General features: G+C 51.4%; 1 protein-coding gene across 4 annotated transcripts in view; it reads left to right on the top strand.

The window, feature by feature from the left end:
* Positions 1-17,954, top strand: part of Acacb (acetyl-CoA carboxylase beta) — a 105,313-nt gene that overhangs the window by 51,561 nt on the left and 35,798 nt on the right. For 3 of the 4 annotated variants that reach the window (XM_041648403.1, XM_041648401.1, XM_041648404.1), the window contains 15 exons: positions 225-388; positions 2,266-2,416; positions 2,497-2,600; positions 3,655-3,736; positions 5,390-5,535; positions 6,483-6,633; positions 8,332-8,466; positions 11,226-11,372; positions 12,100-12,288; positions 13,729-13,829; positions 14,720-14,808; positions 14,909-15,033; positions 16,667-16,780; positions 17,162-17,275; positions 17,796-17,885. In XM_041648403.1, the coding sequence (XP_041504337.1) occupies positions 225-388; positions 2,266-2,416; positions 2,497-2,600; positions 3,655-3,736; positions 5,390-5,535; positions 6,483-6,633; positions 8,332-8,466; positions 11,226-11,372; positions 12,100-12,288; positions 13,729-13,829; positions 14,720-14,808; positions 14,909-15,033; positions 16,667-16,780; positions 17,162-17,275; positions 17,796-17,885 (1,902 nt within the window). The remainder of the gene's footprint in view (positions 1-224; positions 389-2,265; positions 2,417-2,496; positions 2,601-3,654; positions 3,737-5,389; positions 5,536-6,482; positions 6,634-8,331; positions 8,467-11,225; positions 11,373-12,099; positions 12,289-13,728; positions 13,830-14,719; positions 14,809-14,908; positions 15,034-16,666; positions 16,781-17,161; positions 17,276-17,795; positions 17,886-17,954) is intronic. The other variant, XM_041648402.1, reaches the window with a different exon arrangement.

Here is a 17,954-nt window from a genome sequence, read left to right as displayed (position 1 = left end):
ACCAAACACCAGCTGTGGTAAACAGCAGGGTCGGGCATTTGGCCACATCCACAGCACTACATCTTCACTTTAAAAAATCATTTTAATATTTATTTATTGTCTGTATGCATGGGAACCACAGTGAGCATGTGGAGGGCACAGGGCAGCTTGGGAAAGGCAGTGCTGTCCTTCTGTCTTGCGGAGTCCACTTGGAGTAACATCTCTTTTTTTCTGTCTGGTGCCAGGGTTTTAAGCCAAGCTCCGGGACAGTCCAGGAGCTGAACTTCCGCAGCAACAAGAATGTGTGGGGCTACTTCAGCGTAGCGGCTGCCGGAGGCTTGCATGAGTTCGCCGATTCCCAGTTTGGGCACTGCTTCTCCTGGGGCGAGAACCGTGAAGAGGCCATTTCGTCAGTATTTCCTGCTTACCACTCTTCCTTCCTGCCCCCTTCCCTCCTGTTCCCTCCCCCTCCATCCCTGCCTCCTTCTCTTTAGAAGCAAACACTCCGAAGTAGTGTGTACAGGTGTGATCACCCGAGTTTGACCCTAGATCTCACAAGGCAGCTGAAGTTCAAGAACAAAGTCTCTTTGCTGGAGTTTGGAGAAGAGCAGAGAGCTCTCCAAGGCCGCTGGGTCTTGAACCTGCAAGAGGTCTGACTTCAAGGAGACACAAAACTATTCAAAGGTGTCTAAGGGTGCCGAGAACTAGGCTCAGAGGAGGACGGCCGCACCTTAAAATGTCAACCTCACAAATCGTTCCGTCTTCACTCTGAGACTCGTTTCTTCTGGGGGTGTCCTGCGACTCCGTCTCCACCCCGAGCCTGTGACAGTGGCCTGTGCTCCCTGTTTAGTCAAATCCCACCACAAGAGTTTCTCAGACTGAGAAACTCACGCTAGCCAAGGACTCCTCTGCCTCTCCTTTTAAATCTCCCAGCCTTGACAGGGGCCCAGGAAGGTAAAATCGGTTTGTGTTGTTATTAAACATCCCGGTGCAGCTAGGTACTTCTTCTGCCTTCAGGGATGTTTCATTTAAGAAATATTAGACCAGGGGTTGGAGAGACGGTTCAGTGGTTAAGAGCACTGACTGCTTTTCTAGAGGACCCAGGTTCAATTCCCAGCACCCACATGGCAGCTCATGGCTGTCTGTAACTCCAGCTCCAGGGGACCTGACACCCTCACCAACATGCAGGCAAACACCAGTGCACATTAAAGAGAAGGCATTTGACTGGCTCGGTTGTTTAGCTGCGAGTGTAGCTCAGTGTGGCAGTTTTGGTGGTGGCTCTCCTCTGTCAGCTTAGACTGGTTCGTTTTAATCACGTTCTCTGGCAAACTGAGGCCTTTGGAGAGTGTAGAGGGAGATTCGCAGCAAACCAGACACAGTGAATGGAGGAGCTGGGCCCAGCATGCTCCAAGTAAAAGTCCCCAGGGGAATCTCGAACTGAGGTGCTGTCTGCAGCTGTCATGGACTTGGGAGGGAAACTCCAGCTTTCCCTGCTGTTAGAGTCTAGCAGAGGGAAGCGCTTGTCTCGGATTCTGTGATTGGCTCTCTCATGGCAGTGCAAAAGTCAAGCCACCTGGAACAAGTTGGTCACATAGAAATCCAGGCCCTGACACTGCACCTGTGACCTGTGGACCTCTTCATTTGACCTCACTGTGTCTTTATTTCCTCATGGCTAAAACCTAGATAGTATTGCTTTCCTGCCATAGCTACTCATGGCTCGTGGGGACACTCACTGGCCGGAACCTTCTCTCTAAGAATATGCTCATCCTACTGCCTGTCCTCAGAAACATTCACAGCGGGCCTGCAGCCTTGCAGCTTGCCATGCTGCTGAGCCAGCAGCAACTGACACACCTGGACAGAGCAGCCGGGGACAGTCAGAAGTGGCTCTTCTGAGGACACGAGGTTTGAATAGGCCAAGGGGAGCCAGAGCCGGAGGGACTGAGCCCTCTTTCATGGATATTATATATCATTATGTATCAGGACAGTTAGTGATTGGACCCTGGGGCCTAATCACACAGCAGCTGACATGTGACCGGAACTGCTTTGTGTGGAATGTCTCCTTGCAAACCTCATACTGCAGGTGGCAGGGTTATCACCCCATTTTTCAGATGAGGTAACTGATGCCCAGGGTGGTTAAGTTACCCAAGTGAGATTACTCAGCCCATGTGGAGTGGAGACCGAGAGTGTGGTCGTCCCATCCAGACGCTGCGACAAACACATCCCAGACATCCCCAGGAACCATGGGCAAGTGTGGAAACCAACCATGTATCTGTCTCTCCTCTCCAGCAACATGGTAGTGGCTTTAAAGGAGCTGTCCATTCGGGGTGACTTCCGGACCACTGTGGAATATCTTGTGAACCTTCTGGAGACCGAGAGCTTCCAGAACAATGATATCGACACGGGGTGGCTGGACCATCTCATCGCTGAGCGGGTGCAGGTAGGAAGCTGCTCTGCCTTCTTGGGGGTGGCGGAGACCCACGCTTCCCGCGGATACCGAGACGTTGGAGTCTTTTCTAGGCAGAGAAGCCGGACATCATGCTCGGGGTGGTGTGTGGGGCCTTGAACGTGGCGGACGCGATGTTCAGAACCTGCATGACGGATTTCTTGCACTCCCTGGAAAGGTAGGGCAGACAGTTCTCTCGCTACCCTCCCTTGAAAGGCAGGATGGGCTTTTTGTTGTGCTTGGAGATAGAATCTTATTAAGTAGGCCATGCTGGCATCAGAGTTGGATCCTCCTGCCTCAGCCTCCTGAGCACTGGGGTCATACTTAAATGCCAGCATGCCACCCTCAAGTTCTTTGAGGGTGACTCACCGGAGAGCCAGGTGCCTCTCCTCTGGGCTTACCTTCAACACTCCATGGATAAACCTATACTGCCTGGAAGAGGCCGGGGGTGAATGCAGACAGGTTTGTGGGTGTGAAGGGGCCGTAGGGTGCTGTGAAGACTGCAGGGCAACTTCCACCTGGGTTATCATTTGGGGGGACTGTCCTGTGTGCTGTGGGGTGACAGTGGAACTGTTACTCCTGTCTGCTAGAGGCCAAGGGAGGCCCATTCCCTGAGTGTCCCACAGTAGGAAGGAAGTGCCCGCTCTTGAGAAGTACCATAACAAAGAATGATGTGCCCACAAAAAGTGTAAAAGAATAAACAGTAATGCTTGCACACCGCTTCTGAGTGACAGTGTATTCACAGCCCACATGCTAGAGGGTGGCAGCCCTCCCATCTTCCCCTGTTTATATTTCTGTGAAACTGTTTGTGTATCCCAGGCTAGTTTATTCTCCTGCCTAACCCTCTCCAGTGCCAGGTTAATAGGCACCCGCCACCACATCTGACTTCCATGTGGGGCTTTCTCCTAGAAGAGCCCACCATTAAGGTTTTGAAACCATTTTAAGATGTCCCATTCTTCAGTGGGTGCCAGTTCCTCTGGGATCTGTGTCCCACACCTTTGATCAGTCTTAACTCTGTCTGGTTTGCTGCTGCCTAGGACGGGTAAACATCCATATGACTGACTGCTTGATGATGCTGGGGTGGGGCCCAGGGCTTCACACATAGGGGCGCCCATTCTGCCATTGAGTTTCACTCCAGCCTTCTGGGGGCCTTGAAGGATGTCGCAGAGCCCAAGAGGTGCTCTAGGGACCCCCGTTCCCTCCTGGACTGATGCCGTATCTGTCTTCTCCAGGGGTCAGGTCCTCCCGGCTGATTCGCTGCTGAACATTGTGGATGTTGAGTTGATTTATGGAGGCATTAAGTACATTCTCAAGGTAAGGGCACCTTCTCTGCAGGCTCAGCAGTTCCCACTGATGTCTGTGAGCCTGGAGTGGGGTCTTCACGTAGGGGTCTGAGCCGTGTGTCCCTCAGGGTTCTCTGTGATGTCTGTGAGCCTGGAGTGGGGTCTTCACGTGGGGGTCTGAGCCGTGTGTCCCTCAGGGTTCTCTGTGATGTCTGTGAGCCTGGAGTGGGGTCTTCACGTGGGGGTCTGAGCCGTGTGTCCCTCAGGGTTCTCTGTGATGTCTGTGAGCCTGGAGTGGGGTCTTCACGTAGAGGTCTGAGCCGTGTGTCCCTCAGGGTTCTCTGTGATGTCTGTGAGCCTGGAGTGGGGTCTTCACGTGGGGGTCTGAGCCGTGTGTCCCTCAGGGTTCTCTGTGATGTCTGTGAGCCTGGAGTGGGGTCTTCACGTGGGGGTCTGAGCCATGTGTCCCTCAGGGTTCTCTGTGATGTCTGTGAGCCTGGAGTGGGGTCTTCACGTGGGGGTCTGAGCCGTGTGTCCCTCAGGGTTCTCTGCAGTCAATGACCTTGACTACACTCTGAGTTGAGGAGAGGAAGGCCGAGTGATACCCAAAGACGCTGAAATGTATTTCTCACTATCTTTTATCCCAAAATATTAGTCTGTGTGTAATATAACCCGAGTATGCATGTTGTGAAGGTACGATGGATAAGGGCCAGCTTCAGGCTGGTATTTCTTTGTAACAGACTTGCAGAGTCTGTGCCAGAGCTCACTGTGCACACCTCCCTCCAGGGTCCTAGATCTCTGGTAAGCCATAGTCTGTATTCAGGTGTCTTTGTCCATTCAGGTTTCTATAGCAGAATCTATAGATCAAGGGCTTGTGAACAACAGAAGACATTGCTCACAGCTCTGGAGCCCAGGACATCCAGGGTCAAGGCACGAGCCAGTTCCGTATCTCCCGAGGACCCATTTCCTTCCTTTGCTGTATGCCTTTATGTGGTAGAAGAGGGCAAGGGAGCTCTTTGGAGTTCCTTTAATAATTTTTAAATTGAATTTGTTTGTTTATTCTTTCGTGTGTGTGCATATGTGTGTATGAGAGTACAACAGTGTGTATATGTGTGTGAGTGTGTGTATGAGAGAGCAACAGTCTCTGTGTGTGTATGTGAGTGTGTGTATGTGTGTATGAGTGTGTGTATATTTGTGTATGAGAGTACAACAGTCTCTGTGTGTATGTGAGTGTGTGTATGTGTGTGAGAATGTGTGTGTATGTGTGTATATGTGTGTGTGTGTGTGTGTGTGTGTGTGTAGGTCAAAGGTAGTTTTTAGGAGTTGATTCTCTTTCCACCATGTGGATCTCAGACATCAAGCTTAACTTGTCAAGCTTGATGGCAAGCACCTTTACCTCCCAAGTCATCTCATGACCCCAGATCCCTTTTATAAAAGGGTGCTAAGAAGGCTCCGCTCTCATGACGTATGTACTTAAACCAGGGGTCCCCCTTCCTCCTAAGATCTCCTTTGAGGCTTGGTTTCATCACAGGACTTTGGGAGGCAATACAGTTAGTGCACTCATTCCTACTGAAGCCTCCAAGCTGCCTCCCCAGAGCACAAGCCTCAGTCCCTGCAGGCGGGAGCAGACGGCTAGCTCATGCTCACCCTCACAGGAGCAATGGGGGTTCTGATGTCCCCACAGGTGGCCCGGCAGTCCCTGACTGTCTTCGTTCTCATCATGAACGACTGCCACATCGAGATTGATGCCCACCGGCTGAACGATGGGGGGCTGCTCCTGTCTTACAACGGCAGCAGTTACACCACATACATGAAGGAAGAGGTGGACAGGTGCGTGCGTGGAAGATGTGCAGCTTTCTCTGTGGGAGCTGAAATGCAGAGCTGGCGCTGCAGGCCTGAGGTTATAGAGAAAGCCTGCTTTCGTTCATTCTGGGCATTCAGAGAGAGTCTCCATCCCGGCTGGAACCTAACAGGGTTTGAGGGTGGGGGTTCTCGGGCAGTTCCCATTTCCAGTCACCAGAGGATTCAGGGTCAAACAGATTGTGACAAACAGCTCCAATGTCTGCAGGGTAAGTGAGGAGGCGCCATCTCCCTGGGTCTGAGCTATAGGCCCACAGCCCTGGGGACAGCGTAGACTAGATACACCATCCAGCAGTTGGCCGCCAGGCTACTGTGGGCAGTGTGCTCAGCTCGGGATGAGGCTGGTGCCACTGATGTCATCACTCCTGGGCTTCCAGCCTCTGACAGGAGATGACACAGTGAACAGACAGTGGCAGGCAGTGGCTCTGTGTCCTGATGAGAGGAAGGATGCTGGAAGCTTTAGGCATGGTGTACACTGGGTCCAGATGCTTCTGGCTCCCGTTTGCCTGACCATGCTGAGGTCACAGTGGTACGTGGAGGACCCAGGCAGAGGAGGTCACTCAGACCCTGGCCATGGATAAGAAAGTGTGGAGTGTGTGCATGGAAGTTAGGTCAGTGAGGGGACTCCTTTCTTAGGTCCCAGAACATTCAAGATTCTTGTGTGCGCTGCCTAAAACCTGACTTCCCTACATCAGTTAAAGGAAGGATTTAGGATTGGTTAAGAGTTATTGAATAGTATTGATTGATTGATTTCTGAGGAATTATGTCAGAAACAGAAACTAGTTTCAGCCACAAGAAGTAAAGACCCTAATGCCTCACAGAGGGCGATGGAGTACCTGCCCTAGGAAAGGGGAAATTCCCCTAAGTCTGGCTCCCTTGCTGGGCCTCATTTGTCTCCCACTCTCCCTGCCCTCTAGTTACCGGATCACTATCGGCAATAAGACGTGTGTGTTTGAAAAGGAGAACGACCCCACAGTCCTGAGATGCCCCTCGGCTGGGAAGCTGACACAGTACACAGTGGAGGATGGAGACCACGTAGAAGCTGGGAGCAGCTACGCTGAGATGGAGGTGACCAAAGAGCCAGCCCCGGGGCTGTCCCTGCCCCTCAGCCATCAGGCCTTGCCTGTCTTTGGCCTAAACTTGTGATACTCAAAGAATACTTTTTAAAAAGAGAGCTCAGATCACCCACATCTCCTGGAAGGAGTAAGAACTGCCTAGTAATGGTGTTGACAATGATTAAAACCACAAGCCAGAGCTGACCGGGCACTGGCCATCCAGTGGGTGTTGATCTAAGTGCCTTCACCTATTTGTATTATTATTATTTTTTTTTACTGTGCTGAGGATGGACCCTAAGACCTAAAGCATGCTAGGCAAGCATTCTACCTCTCACTCACACCCCACTGTGTCTACTTTTATAACTTTTATATACTTTTTTATACTTTTATATCTTTTTTTATAACTTTTTATAACTTCTTTTTATACTTTTATAACTTTTATAACTGTGTCTACTTTTTTTTCATGAGGCGGGAACACACGTGATTCCCGTTGTGTGCTTGCAGAGATCAGACCCAGGAAGGTGAGCTCAGGATGTCTCTTGAGAGCATACAGAGCCTTGCTGCAAGCCTGGCCTCCGCTCTCTGCTGTGAGAGAGGCAAGTGGCTCTTCAGGAGAGCCGCCCTCCTGCACAGGCTGGCTTGTCTGTCTCGGTTATTCTCAGGGGACTAGCTCCCAGTTTTCTGATGGAGACATCAAGGCTCAGAGACAGGAAGGCGAGTTTTGGAATTCACAGGGATGGTGGATGAGGCAGACAACCGAGCAAAAAGCAGCATGGTACCGTGACCTGCAGTGGTGTCGTGGTCACAAATCTCATGTCTTCTGCACCTTCAGACACAGGGTTAGGCAAGTGAGTTGCAGGGTTGATTTCAAGCAGGTGCTTCATTTTACAGAGCGGTCCCCAGAGGGCGCCCTCCCCCACGGGCCTGACGTTAAATGCCTGCTTTAGATAGCTGTGGGTGTAGAGGGAGGCTGAGAGCCCGGTGGTGTTCAGCAACGGGTTGTGTTCTGAGAAGTGTGTTCCTGGACAACTTTATCATGTGGACATTGTAGAGTGTATTTGAACAAACCTGGAAGGTGTCATTTAGTCACTTGAAGTGTTGACGCTTGCCAGGGGCTGCGGCCGCCAACAGTGAGTGTCTCAGCGTTAAGTGTGAGTGCCACACTTTACCAGACAGGCCATGCGGCAGCTCATTCACACTTGTGTCACCACAGTTTGGACGTGTATGTGTCTTGTGGCACAGCCATCATCCATGTACTGTCATTGGCCAACAGTGTCACTGTGGTGCGCTCGACTCTGTACTGACGGCTAGAGGTAATAGGACTTAGCAGAGTTTCTGTAGAGAGGATTTCTTTTGAAAATAGTTAAGGGGGCCTGGAGGTGCAGTCCAGCAGCAGGGTGTTTGTCCAGCATGCATGAAGCCCTGGGTACCATCGCTAGCTCCACAAATCTAAAGGAAGCAGTTTCCTGCTGTGAAATGGGCGGCACACACACCCGCCTCTGGCTGCCCTTGTAGATGGAGACCATTCCTGGATGGTGCTCGTGCCTGGTGCACAGCAAGGTGGAAGAAATGATGGGTTTTTTGTCCTGTGCTTGGGTGGTGCCCAGAGATGGGCTATCGCCATGACGCACCCCCTGATCCAGTCACTGGAGGAGCGAGTCTGGGTGCCAGCACCAGGGAACTCTGACCTAGTTTTCCTTCTACAAAACAGGTGATGAAGATGATCATGACCCTGAGTGTGCAGGACAGTGGCAGGGTGAGGTACGTCAAGCGCCCAGGGGTCGTACTGGAGGCCGGCTGCGTGGTGGCGAGGCTGGAACTCGATGACCCTTCAAAAGTGCATGCGGTATGTAACGCGTGGTCCCCGCAGCTCTGGGCCATGCGGTATGTAACACGTGGTCCCCGCAGCTCTGGGCCATGCGGTATGTAACATGTAGTCCCGCAGCTCTGGGCCATGCAGTTTGTAACATGTGATCCCGCAGCTCCGGGCCATGCGGTTTGTAACACGTGGTCCCCGCAGCTCTGGCTGGCCCAGAAGCTCCTACTGTGTCACCTGTTGAGGGAGAGCAGACTGGAGTCTCTCTGTTCCTGGGCCTGTCTGTGTCATTTGTAGGCACACTCAGCCCTGGTGACAATGTAATTGGAAGCCCCTGGCAGCCATGCCCCTGTCTTCTTCAATCCTTTTACAGCTCTTCATCCCGCTTGGAGCAAAGCCCAGGTTCTTCCCAGGACCCAAGAGCCAGAGAGCTGCTCCCAGTGACTTTAGGGCTTTCCTTCTATCCTTGGCATCTTCAGGAGTCCACACAGGCCTCCCGCCTGGAGCCCGTTCCCTCCACCTGGAAGGATCTGCCCCAGGAGTGCCTCGGCTCACTCCCACCCTAAGCTGATCGGTCTGGCTTCTCACCCAAGCCCGTGAAGCTGACTTTTTTCTTTCATTGCTGGGGTTGACCCCACAGTCTTGACCCTCCCTGCTTGGCAAGCTCTCCAGCATTGAGCTGCATCCTCAGCCCTTGGATTTAAAAAAAAGATTTTTATTAATTGCTGTTATTATTAGTAGTGGTAGTAATAGTGTGTGCTTTTGTGCCATTGTGTGGGAGTAGAGGTCAAAGGACAACTTTGGGGATCGGTTCTCCCCTACTTGCATGGCAAGCGTATACCTGCTGAGCTATCTCACAATATATGCTGACAAGGTCCTGCAGCTCAGGCTGACCTGGGCTCACCATGTAGCCCAGTCTGAGTTTGAATTTAAGGTCTTTCTGTCTCCACATTCCAAACTGTAGATGTATCCCATCATGCCTGGCTCCGTGAGCTATCTGGGACTACCTTTAAAATATGATTTTGTTCATTTAATGTCTGCTATATAAACCAGATTTTTTTTTGAGACAGGGATTCTCTGTAGCTTTGGAGCCTGTCCTGGAACTAGCTCTTGTAGACCAGGCTGGCCTCGAACTCACAGAGATCTGCCTGCCTCTGCCTCCCGAGTGTTGAGATTAAAGGTGTGCGCCACCACTGCCCAGCATAAACCAGAGTTTATATCTCATACAGCTTTAGATTTGCAGGATTACAGATCCTACAAAGAGTTTTCCTATTTTGTGCACCCAGTTTCCTATTATTAATTCAGTGATATTTATTACTAATTACTGTTCATGTAATTTCTATTGTGATCATAAGCTCCACTAATCACAATGGATCACTGCTGATGTGTTATTAACTAACATACATACTTTACTCAGATTTTTAAGATTGTGGTTATTCTGTATAACTTGCTATCCTCACCCCTCTGTGTGTGTCCACGTGCTAGGGACAGAACACAGGGCTTCCCGCATGCTAGGCATCATCTGCCACCCAACTCCTGCACCACCCCTGCCTCTGCCATTTTTAAATGGGCCATTCAGAGTGTCAAGCCTACATTGTTGAGCACCCATCACCACTGCTCAGAACCCTTTCTTTCTTATAAAACTAAAACCATGCCTACTAGATACCAACTTTTTATTCCCTTCTTGCCCAGCCCCTGGCAACCTCTAGCCTGCATCCCCCGCCCCCCCCCCCCCCGGGATATGACTGCTTTAGGTTTCTTGGATGGCGGGAACCACACAGTTCTTGCCAGTTTGTCACTGGCTGGTTTCACTTAGTAGATAGCTCAGGGGGAGTGTGTGCATATTATGTCCAAGGCCCTAGGTTCAAGTCCCAGGGCCACATTAAAAAAAAAATGGGGCTGGAAAGATGAGTCAGAGATTAAGAACACTTGGTGCTCTTGCAGAGGACCTGGGTTTGATTTCCAACACTCACGTTGGTCAGCTCACAACCGGTGCTTCTGGCCTCCGTGGGCACCTGCACGCAAGTTCACACACCCAACCCCACATACACACAGCTAAAATAAATCTTATATTCAGAATAAATTTTAAAAATTAAATCACATTAAATAAGTCAGACATGGTGGCACAGGCGTGCAATCCCAGAACTCAGAAGGCTGAGGCATGAGAAATGTGAGTTCGAGGCTGACCTGTGCTGTGTGGTGAGACCCTGCTTCAAAACCAAACAGGGCCGGGCGGTGGTGGCGCACACCTTTAATCCCAGCACTCGGGAGGCAGAGGCAGGTGGATCTCTGTGAGTTCGAGGCTGACCTGTGCTGTGTGGTGAGACCCTGCTTCAAAACCAAACAGGGAAGGAACCTACGAAGAAAACAAAAAGAAGAGTCAGGAGATAATCTTTATCAAAAGGAAAATCAGAATAAAAATAGAACCCCTCTAAAATTGTTTGGAATGTAAGTTGTCAAATGTATGCCATTCACAAAGGGGATGTTGTGAAAAGCCTGGACCCAAACTTGAACTTATTAAGGATGGGTTCCCAGGATGATGTGTCTCTTGTTCTTTCTCAGGCTTCAGATGAGTAACTCAGAGGTTTTTGGGTCAGTCTTTTGCCTTGGTCTGTCGTGACCCGCCCTTGTATCTCAGAGACTCCATGGTCTGTCCATGTCGTGTCTCATCACGGGCTCTTTGGTCTGTCGTGACCCGTCCTTGTATCTCAGAGACTCCATGGTCTGTCCATGTCGTGTCTCATCACGGGCTCTTTGGTCTGTCGTGACCCGTCCTCATGTCTCACCAGGCGCAGCCATTCACAGGGACACTGCCTGCCCAGCAGACCCTGCCCATCCTCGGGGCGAAGCTGCACCAGGTGTTCCACAGCGTCTTAGAAAATCTGACCAACGTCATGAGTGGCTACTGCCTGCCCGAGCCTTTCTTCAGCACAAAGGTGAGGACCAGCAAGATCCTGGTGTGCACAGGGCCCTTTACTCAGCCAGGAGGGTTTCCTGTCTGCGTAGTCGCTTTGGGTGACTTAAGCGACTCTCTTCAATTCCACTGTGAATGGGGTAATCATTCTGCCTGCTTGCTGTGGCTGTCTCTTTAAAAAAAAAAATGAAAAATAGCTAAAGAGGGAGAAGAGGTTGCTCAGTGGCCCCGGGGTTGAGAGCATGTATTAATTGCTCTTCCAGAGGAACCAAGCTCAGTGGGTTCCCAGAACCCATGAGGGGCAGCTCATAAATGCCTGTAACTGCAGCTCCAGGGATCGAATGCCCTCTGCTGACTGCTGAGGGTACAGCATTCACGTGCACACCCCACACGCAGACACAAACACATGAACATAACTTTAAAGTAATAAAAATAAACTAAAAGAGAATACAGGTGAAGATCAAGCTTTGTATTCTACCTGGCGCCAGTCAAGTGCCCACAAGCGTTAGCTTGTCATATGACCTTATTTGTTCTCCCGTACCACACTGGCTGTCTAGTGACCCAGGGAGGGACACAGGGGCTTCTGTGTGTGGAGACTTGAGCAGTCCACTCCAGACTGCTCCAGAGGCTGCTGGGCTCCTACATTGGAAGGTATGGCCTGGGTGGGTTGAGTCGGGTAGGGTGCCCCTGGCCGATGGAAGTGCCCACACGTTTGTAAGGTGGTGGCTGATGTCATTGTCCCTCTGCAGCTGAAGGAGTGGGTCCAAAAGCTCATGATGACGCTCCGGCACCCATCCCTACCTCTCCTGGAGCTGCAGGAGATCATGACCAGCGTGGCAGGCCGCATCCCAGCACCCGTGGAGAAGGCCGTCCGCAGGGTGATGGCCCAGTATGCCAGCAACATCACTTCAGTGTTGTGCCAGTTCCCCAGCCAACAGGTGCATGCCCCAGCTGGCTCCGGCCAGCCACACCTATGCTCACTCCCTCATCTGGCTTCTTTTAAGATGGGCCAGCATCAAATGTTGTGGGCCCGTGCTTTCTTTCTAATTTCCGTAGGACTCCAGCACATTCTCCCAAGGGTCAGGCCTCACTCCAGCGGCTCAGGTTCAGGGGGAGTGTATTACAGCTGCAAATCAGACTAGCTCAAATCATTAGCTACAGAATCTTGTTCCTGGGTCACAGGTTTTGGAAGTCCATAGCTGTAGGCCTCATGCGCCTTGGGACTAGAAACCATCAGCATATACACCCCATTCAGATAAAACCTCATCATCCTTTTTCTGGGCTGTCTAGTTTATTTTCTGCTGATGAGCAAGCAAGTCAAGGTCACTTTCTCTCCCACCTTCACCGTTCCTTCCTGCTGTCCTCACCCGTCATCCCCCACACACCTTTGCTGTCGGAGAAGCCAAGTCAGGCCGTTTCCAAAGGCCAACAGCTCTAAAGGTTGAAACTTTTGTTTTGTTTTTTGCAGTGCTGGGCCTCAGGCATGCTAGGCAAGCACTCTACTACTGAGCTACACCCCGAGCTCCTGAAGGTCGGAATATTGTTCAGCCATATCAGAGGGATGGCGTTGTGATTCACGCTCCTACACGGATGAGCCTTAGGCTAAGGGAAAGGAGCCGGTCAGACACGTTGTCCTGAACAGGCAGTCAGTGTAGAGAGGAAGTCAGTTAGTGGCCTTCAGGGGAGGGATGGGGGAGGCAAGGAGAGGAGAGCGGCACCACTGAGCCTGTACATGACAACTGGAGGAGGAACCAGTTCTGTCCTGACCAGAACTGATGAGGTCCCATGGAGAGAAGGGTGCATTTGGGACATTTCTGAAATTTCTCATTAAGGCAATTTCTAGTTTTAATTTTCATTAAAAATCCCTTTTGGGGGCCCGTGAGATGGCTCAGCAGGTGGAGACACTTGCCAAACAAGCATGGTGCCCTGAAACCACATAGATCCTCAGAACCCACATAGGGGTAGATGAGAACCAGCGTCACAGTATCCCCCCACCTCCTTGTCCGCCGTGGTGCAAAAATCCCCGCACATGCCAGGTATACACACCACAACAATTTTTAAAGGGAACGTACCAATCACATGAATTTTCATATAAAGACAGGACCCTTCCCCCTCCTGCACCCATACTTTTGCTGAGTCCTCTCAGCAGGGGAGAAAACATTTCCTTCACTCTCTCTTTGTGTGAATGTTGTCATTCTGAGCTCCTGGGTCTCCAGGAGACACTGACGGGGTGGGCAGGGCTGTTATGGAGAAGCCAGGTAGCTTGGGTCTTCGAGCACAACCAGGCTGGGACCTCCCTGGGAGCCTGTGGGGGTTACCCAGTGGCCGCTGGATCCTGTGGTTGGCAGTGGTCTGACCTGTTTTGTGTTCTTATCTAGATAGCCACCATCCTGGACTGCCACGCCGCCACGTTGCAGCGTAAGGCAGAGCGCGAGGTCTTCTTCATGAACACACAGAGCATCGTGCAGCTGGTCCAGAGGCAAGTGCATCCTGGGCCCTCCAGAAGCCGGAGTAGCTGTATGAAGCCCTGGCTCATCCCCCAACACAGGGAGGGAGAGGCGGAGAGGAAATCCGTCCCCTGTGTTGAGGAATATGATAGAAGAGGAAAAACACAGAGGAATACCACAATGCATTCTGTTTCGGAAAGGAAGGGAAATTTACAAAAAGTATTGGCAAACATCTTCAAGTTTGACTTTTTAAAAAACATCTTTGTATGTTACATAGGTCATTGGAAATTTTTGTTTTGTAATTAAAATATACTAAAATCAGCTTTCCTCTTTTTAGGAGCTCGACTCTTAAGGTTTTTCCCTTCTTTCTGGCCTTGTCTGGAGGCTTAGTCTGGAGACTGGTACAATCTGGTTTCTGGTTTGATGGACAAGTCATAGTTCCGCTGACATGCCTAGCTAGAACTAAGTCTGCTCCATGGTTCTCCGGGCCTGAGGAGTTGGAGTGTACCCCTCTTCCTCCTCCCCCTCCTCCCCCTCCTCCTCCTCCCCCTCCTCCCCCTCCTCCCCCTCCTCCTCCTCCTCCTCCTCCTCCCCTCTCTCTTTCCCCTTCCCTTCTCCTTATTTCCCTCCTTCCTCTTTTTTTATCCTCTTGCTTCTCCTCTTGCGTGCAGACTGCAGCCAGGGCTTCGCACATGCTAGGGACGCTCGACCACTGAGCTATACCCCAGCTCTTGCTTTTCTGAGACATGGTCTCCCTGTATAGTGCCACCTCAAACTCGACGTCCTTGTAGGAAGAGTGCTCTTGCAGGCATGGGCCACTACACCTGTGCTTCCCTTCTTAAAGGTGCCACAGCTCTAGCTGAGCTATTTCGGGGTTGAGGAGGTGGTGGGTATGGTGACAGGGCAGCTTCTGGTCCCCTAGGTACCGCAGCGGGACCCGTGGCTACATGAAGACTGTGGTGCTGGACCTACTGAGGAAGTATCTGAATGTGGAACATCATTTCCAGCAAGGCAAGAGATGCTACCCACCACTGGTGACAGACACAAACTCTGGGCAGGGCAAGGGGGACGTGCCAACCTCACCCTTCTGGGTCTCTTGTCTCCCTCACAGCCCACTATGACAAGTGTGTCATCAACCTAAGGGAGCAGTTCAAGCCAGACATGACCCAGGTGCTGGACTGCATCTTCTCACACGCACAGGTGGCCAAGAAGAACCAGCTGGTGATCATGCTGATAGTAAGATGGGGACCAGCACCGCAGGTCGGGGTGGGGCAGGGGCTTTTCTCCCTCTTCCTTCTTCTCCTCTCCCTCCTGTTCCTTCCCCCCTTTTCAGTTCTGGCGTGGAACCCAGGGCCTAGTCCTGCTAGGCAATCCTCTGTCACAAAGCCACACCCCCAGCCTAGTCCCAATAATTTCTAGGTTTGGTTGACCTAGCTATATGATGTTGCCATTGCTTACAGTCTGACTGCACAATAAAGCTTTATTTGTAACAGTAGCAGTGACACAAAGGACCTGCTCTGTGCCAAGCCCTCTTTGTTGCTTTAAAGATTTATCAATTAGTTTTAAAGATTGTATACTAAATTCATTTGATTATTTTTATTACTGTTGTTGTTGTATATGGCTCAGGCTGATCTTGAACCCCTAGCTAGAGAGCCCCTTCTGCTTAAGGTTCCTAAGCAGTCGGGACTGTAGAAGTGCACCGCCCTATGCCATTACTGCTAGGTTCTCTCCAACTCCAAGGGATGTGGACTGTTGTCACCGTCCTTTGGCAGATCGCAGAGAGCTGGAGTTTCAGCTTACTGACGTGGGTGCCAGGAACCTTACTCGGGTCCTCTGTGAAAACATTAAGTGTTCTTCACGACCAAACCATCTCTCCAGCCCGTACGAAGTGCTCTTTGCTGGCTGGGCCTCTTGGAAAGCCCAGTTGCTGGACAGAAGCCACAGGGAGGGGAGGAAGAAGCAATGCTACAGCTGTCTGACCCTATTGGGACTTGAGAGGGAGAGAGTGACAGGCTGTTCTTGGGATTCCACAGGAACGAGCATCTAGGTGAGAGGTGACTCAGCCTATAGGTAGCAATGTGTCTTACAGGACAGTGTGGGCTAATACGGGTAGTGGAGGTCAGCGGCTTAGCAAACCTGCTTCCTCCCATCACAGACCTCTCTCCAGTGGCTATCTAGAGACCCCTTCTTATGGTCCCCCAAGCCGTCTTACAGCGAAGACACACGAAGAAACAGGCCATGTGCACACAGTACCGTCTGCAGCAAAAAAGCTCCTCCCTTGGCAGAAGGAAGGCGTGCATGGCCAGGGAGATGGCTCGCTCAGTGGATAGAACATGTGTTGTACATGTGTGGGGACCAGAGTTTGGACTCCCAGCATCTGCATAAAAAGCTAGTGGATGTGGTGGCCCACTTGTAATCCCAGTGGAGGTGGAGATAAGGGATTCCCCAAGGCAAGCTGCCTAGGGTACTAGCCAAATCAGTGAGTTCCGAGTTCCAGGTTCAGGAGAGACCCTGACTCAGAAAATACAGTGGAGAGCAATGGAGAAGACATATGAGGTGGTCTGGTCTTGTTCCCACATGCATGTGTGCACATGTGCATGCTCACACACACACATATAGTACGCATATAGTACATGGTAAAGAGGTCTGCTGTATTTCCCTTCCCATCAGATGTGAGGGTCCATGAGTCAGGAAATGAATGTGTGATGTGAGTGAATGAGAGGCGGTACCCATGTGACAAGAGGTAAGGGCTTTTTAAAAGCTGACTGGCTATGTCCAGAGAGTCGAGATTAGACCTCCACTCCTGACCAGCCAAGTACTGGCCAGATCTCCAGCAAAGCCAACCTAGGTTCTGTTGTTGTCCCTGAAGGATGAACTCTGTGGCCCAGACCCCACCCTGTCAGACGAGCTGACCTCCATCCTCAATGAGCTCACACAGCTGAGCAGGAGCGAGCACTGCAAGGTGGCCCTCAGAGCTAGGCAGGTTGGTCTCAAAGTGTGTTGCTATGTGCGTGCATGCATGTATGTGCGTGTGCTGCTGTGTTTGTGCATGTGTGTGTTGCTGTGCGTGCATGCATGTGTGTGCATGTGTTACTTTGTGTGTGTGCATGCATGATTATGTGTTACTATGTGTGCGCACGTGCGTGCGTGTGCATGTGTGTTGCTGTGGGTGCATGCGCGTGTATGCATGTTTTCTTTGTGTGCATGCATGAGGATGTGTTGCTATGTGTGCGCACACGCGTGTGTGCATGTATTGCTTGTGTGTGCGAGTGTTGCTGTGTGTGCACATGCGTGTGCATGCATGCATGCGGCCCTGCCCCCTCCCAGCTTCTCTTATCTCTGTCTTCCCCCCTCTTCCCTACAGGTCCTGATTGCCTCCCACCTCCCCTCCTACGAGCTGCGACACAACCAGGTAGAATCCATCTTCCTGTCTGCCATCGACATGTACGGCCACCAGTTCTGCCCGGAAAACCTCCAAGTGAGTCTTTGGGACCATGGTTTTCCTTCTGCTCAGGGCGCCCCCCAGTTTAGTGACATGGAGTTCAGAGTGGCTGGTATGGTCCCAGGGACATCTGCAGGCTCTGGGAGTTGCAGGTGTGGAAGTCTGTTCACAGGATGCACAGGGCAACAGGCTTGAGGCTTTCCTGGCCAGTACAGGCTTTAAATTAAGGCATTCTGGAACATGCCAGAAGGCACGAGCCCTTTGTGTGGTGTTGGGATAGGGCCTCCTTTTTCCCGGCTCTTGCCAGGGTCCTGACTTATTGTAAACTTCTAGACACCAATCAACATTTAAAGCTGGGGCCTTGTCCTGACCACAGTCACCCCACAGCCCTCATTGCCCCATCTCCCAAGGCTGTGTGCAAAGGAGTTCCCTGCTTTGGAAGACCTGACTGCGACAATGATTGCAACAGAGCCTTCTTGTGCCTGCTGCTCCTGCCCAGCTTGTGGTCAGTCTGCTCATGCTCCGTTTGCTTTTCGTCTCCTTCTGTTCCCCATAGAAACTGATACTTTCTGAAACGACGATATTCGACGTCCTGCCAACTTTCTTCTATCACGCTAACAAGGTCGTCTGTATGGCGTCTCTGGAGGTAAGTGGTAGCAAGTCATCTAGAGTGTATGCCCACCTGCATGGCCGGACCGTGAGCTGTGCACCTGGC

Source organism: Microtus oregoni, unplaced genomic scaffold (assembly GCF_018167655.1).
Source record: "Microtus oregoni isolate MIOR12 unplaced genomic scaffold, Mior012 000003F_ref0000135, whole genome shotgun sequence".
NCBI lineage: Eukaryota > Metazoa > Chordata > Mammalia > Rodentia > Cricetidae > Microtus > Microtus oregoni.
The sequence above is the reverse complement of the archived record's forward strand: the minus strand, read 5'-3'. Positions and strand labels throughout refer to the sequence as shown.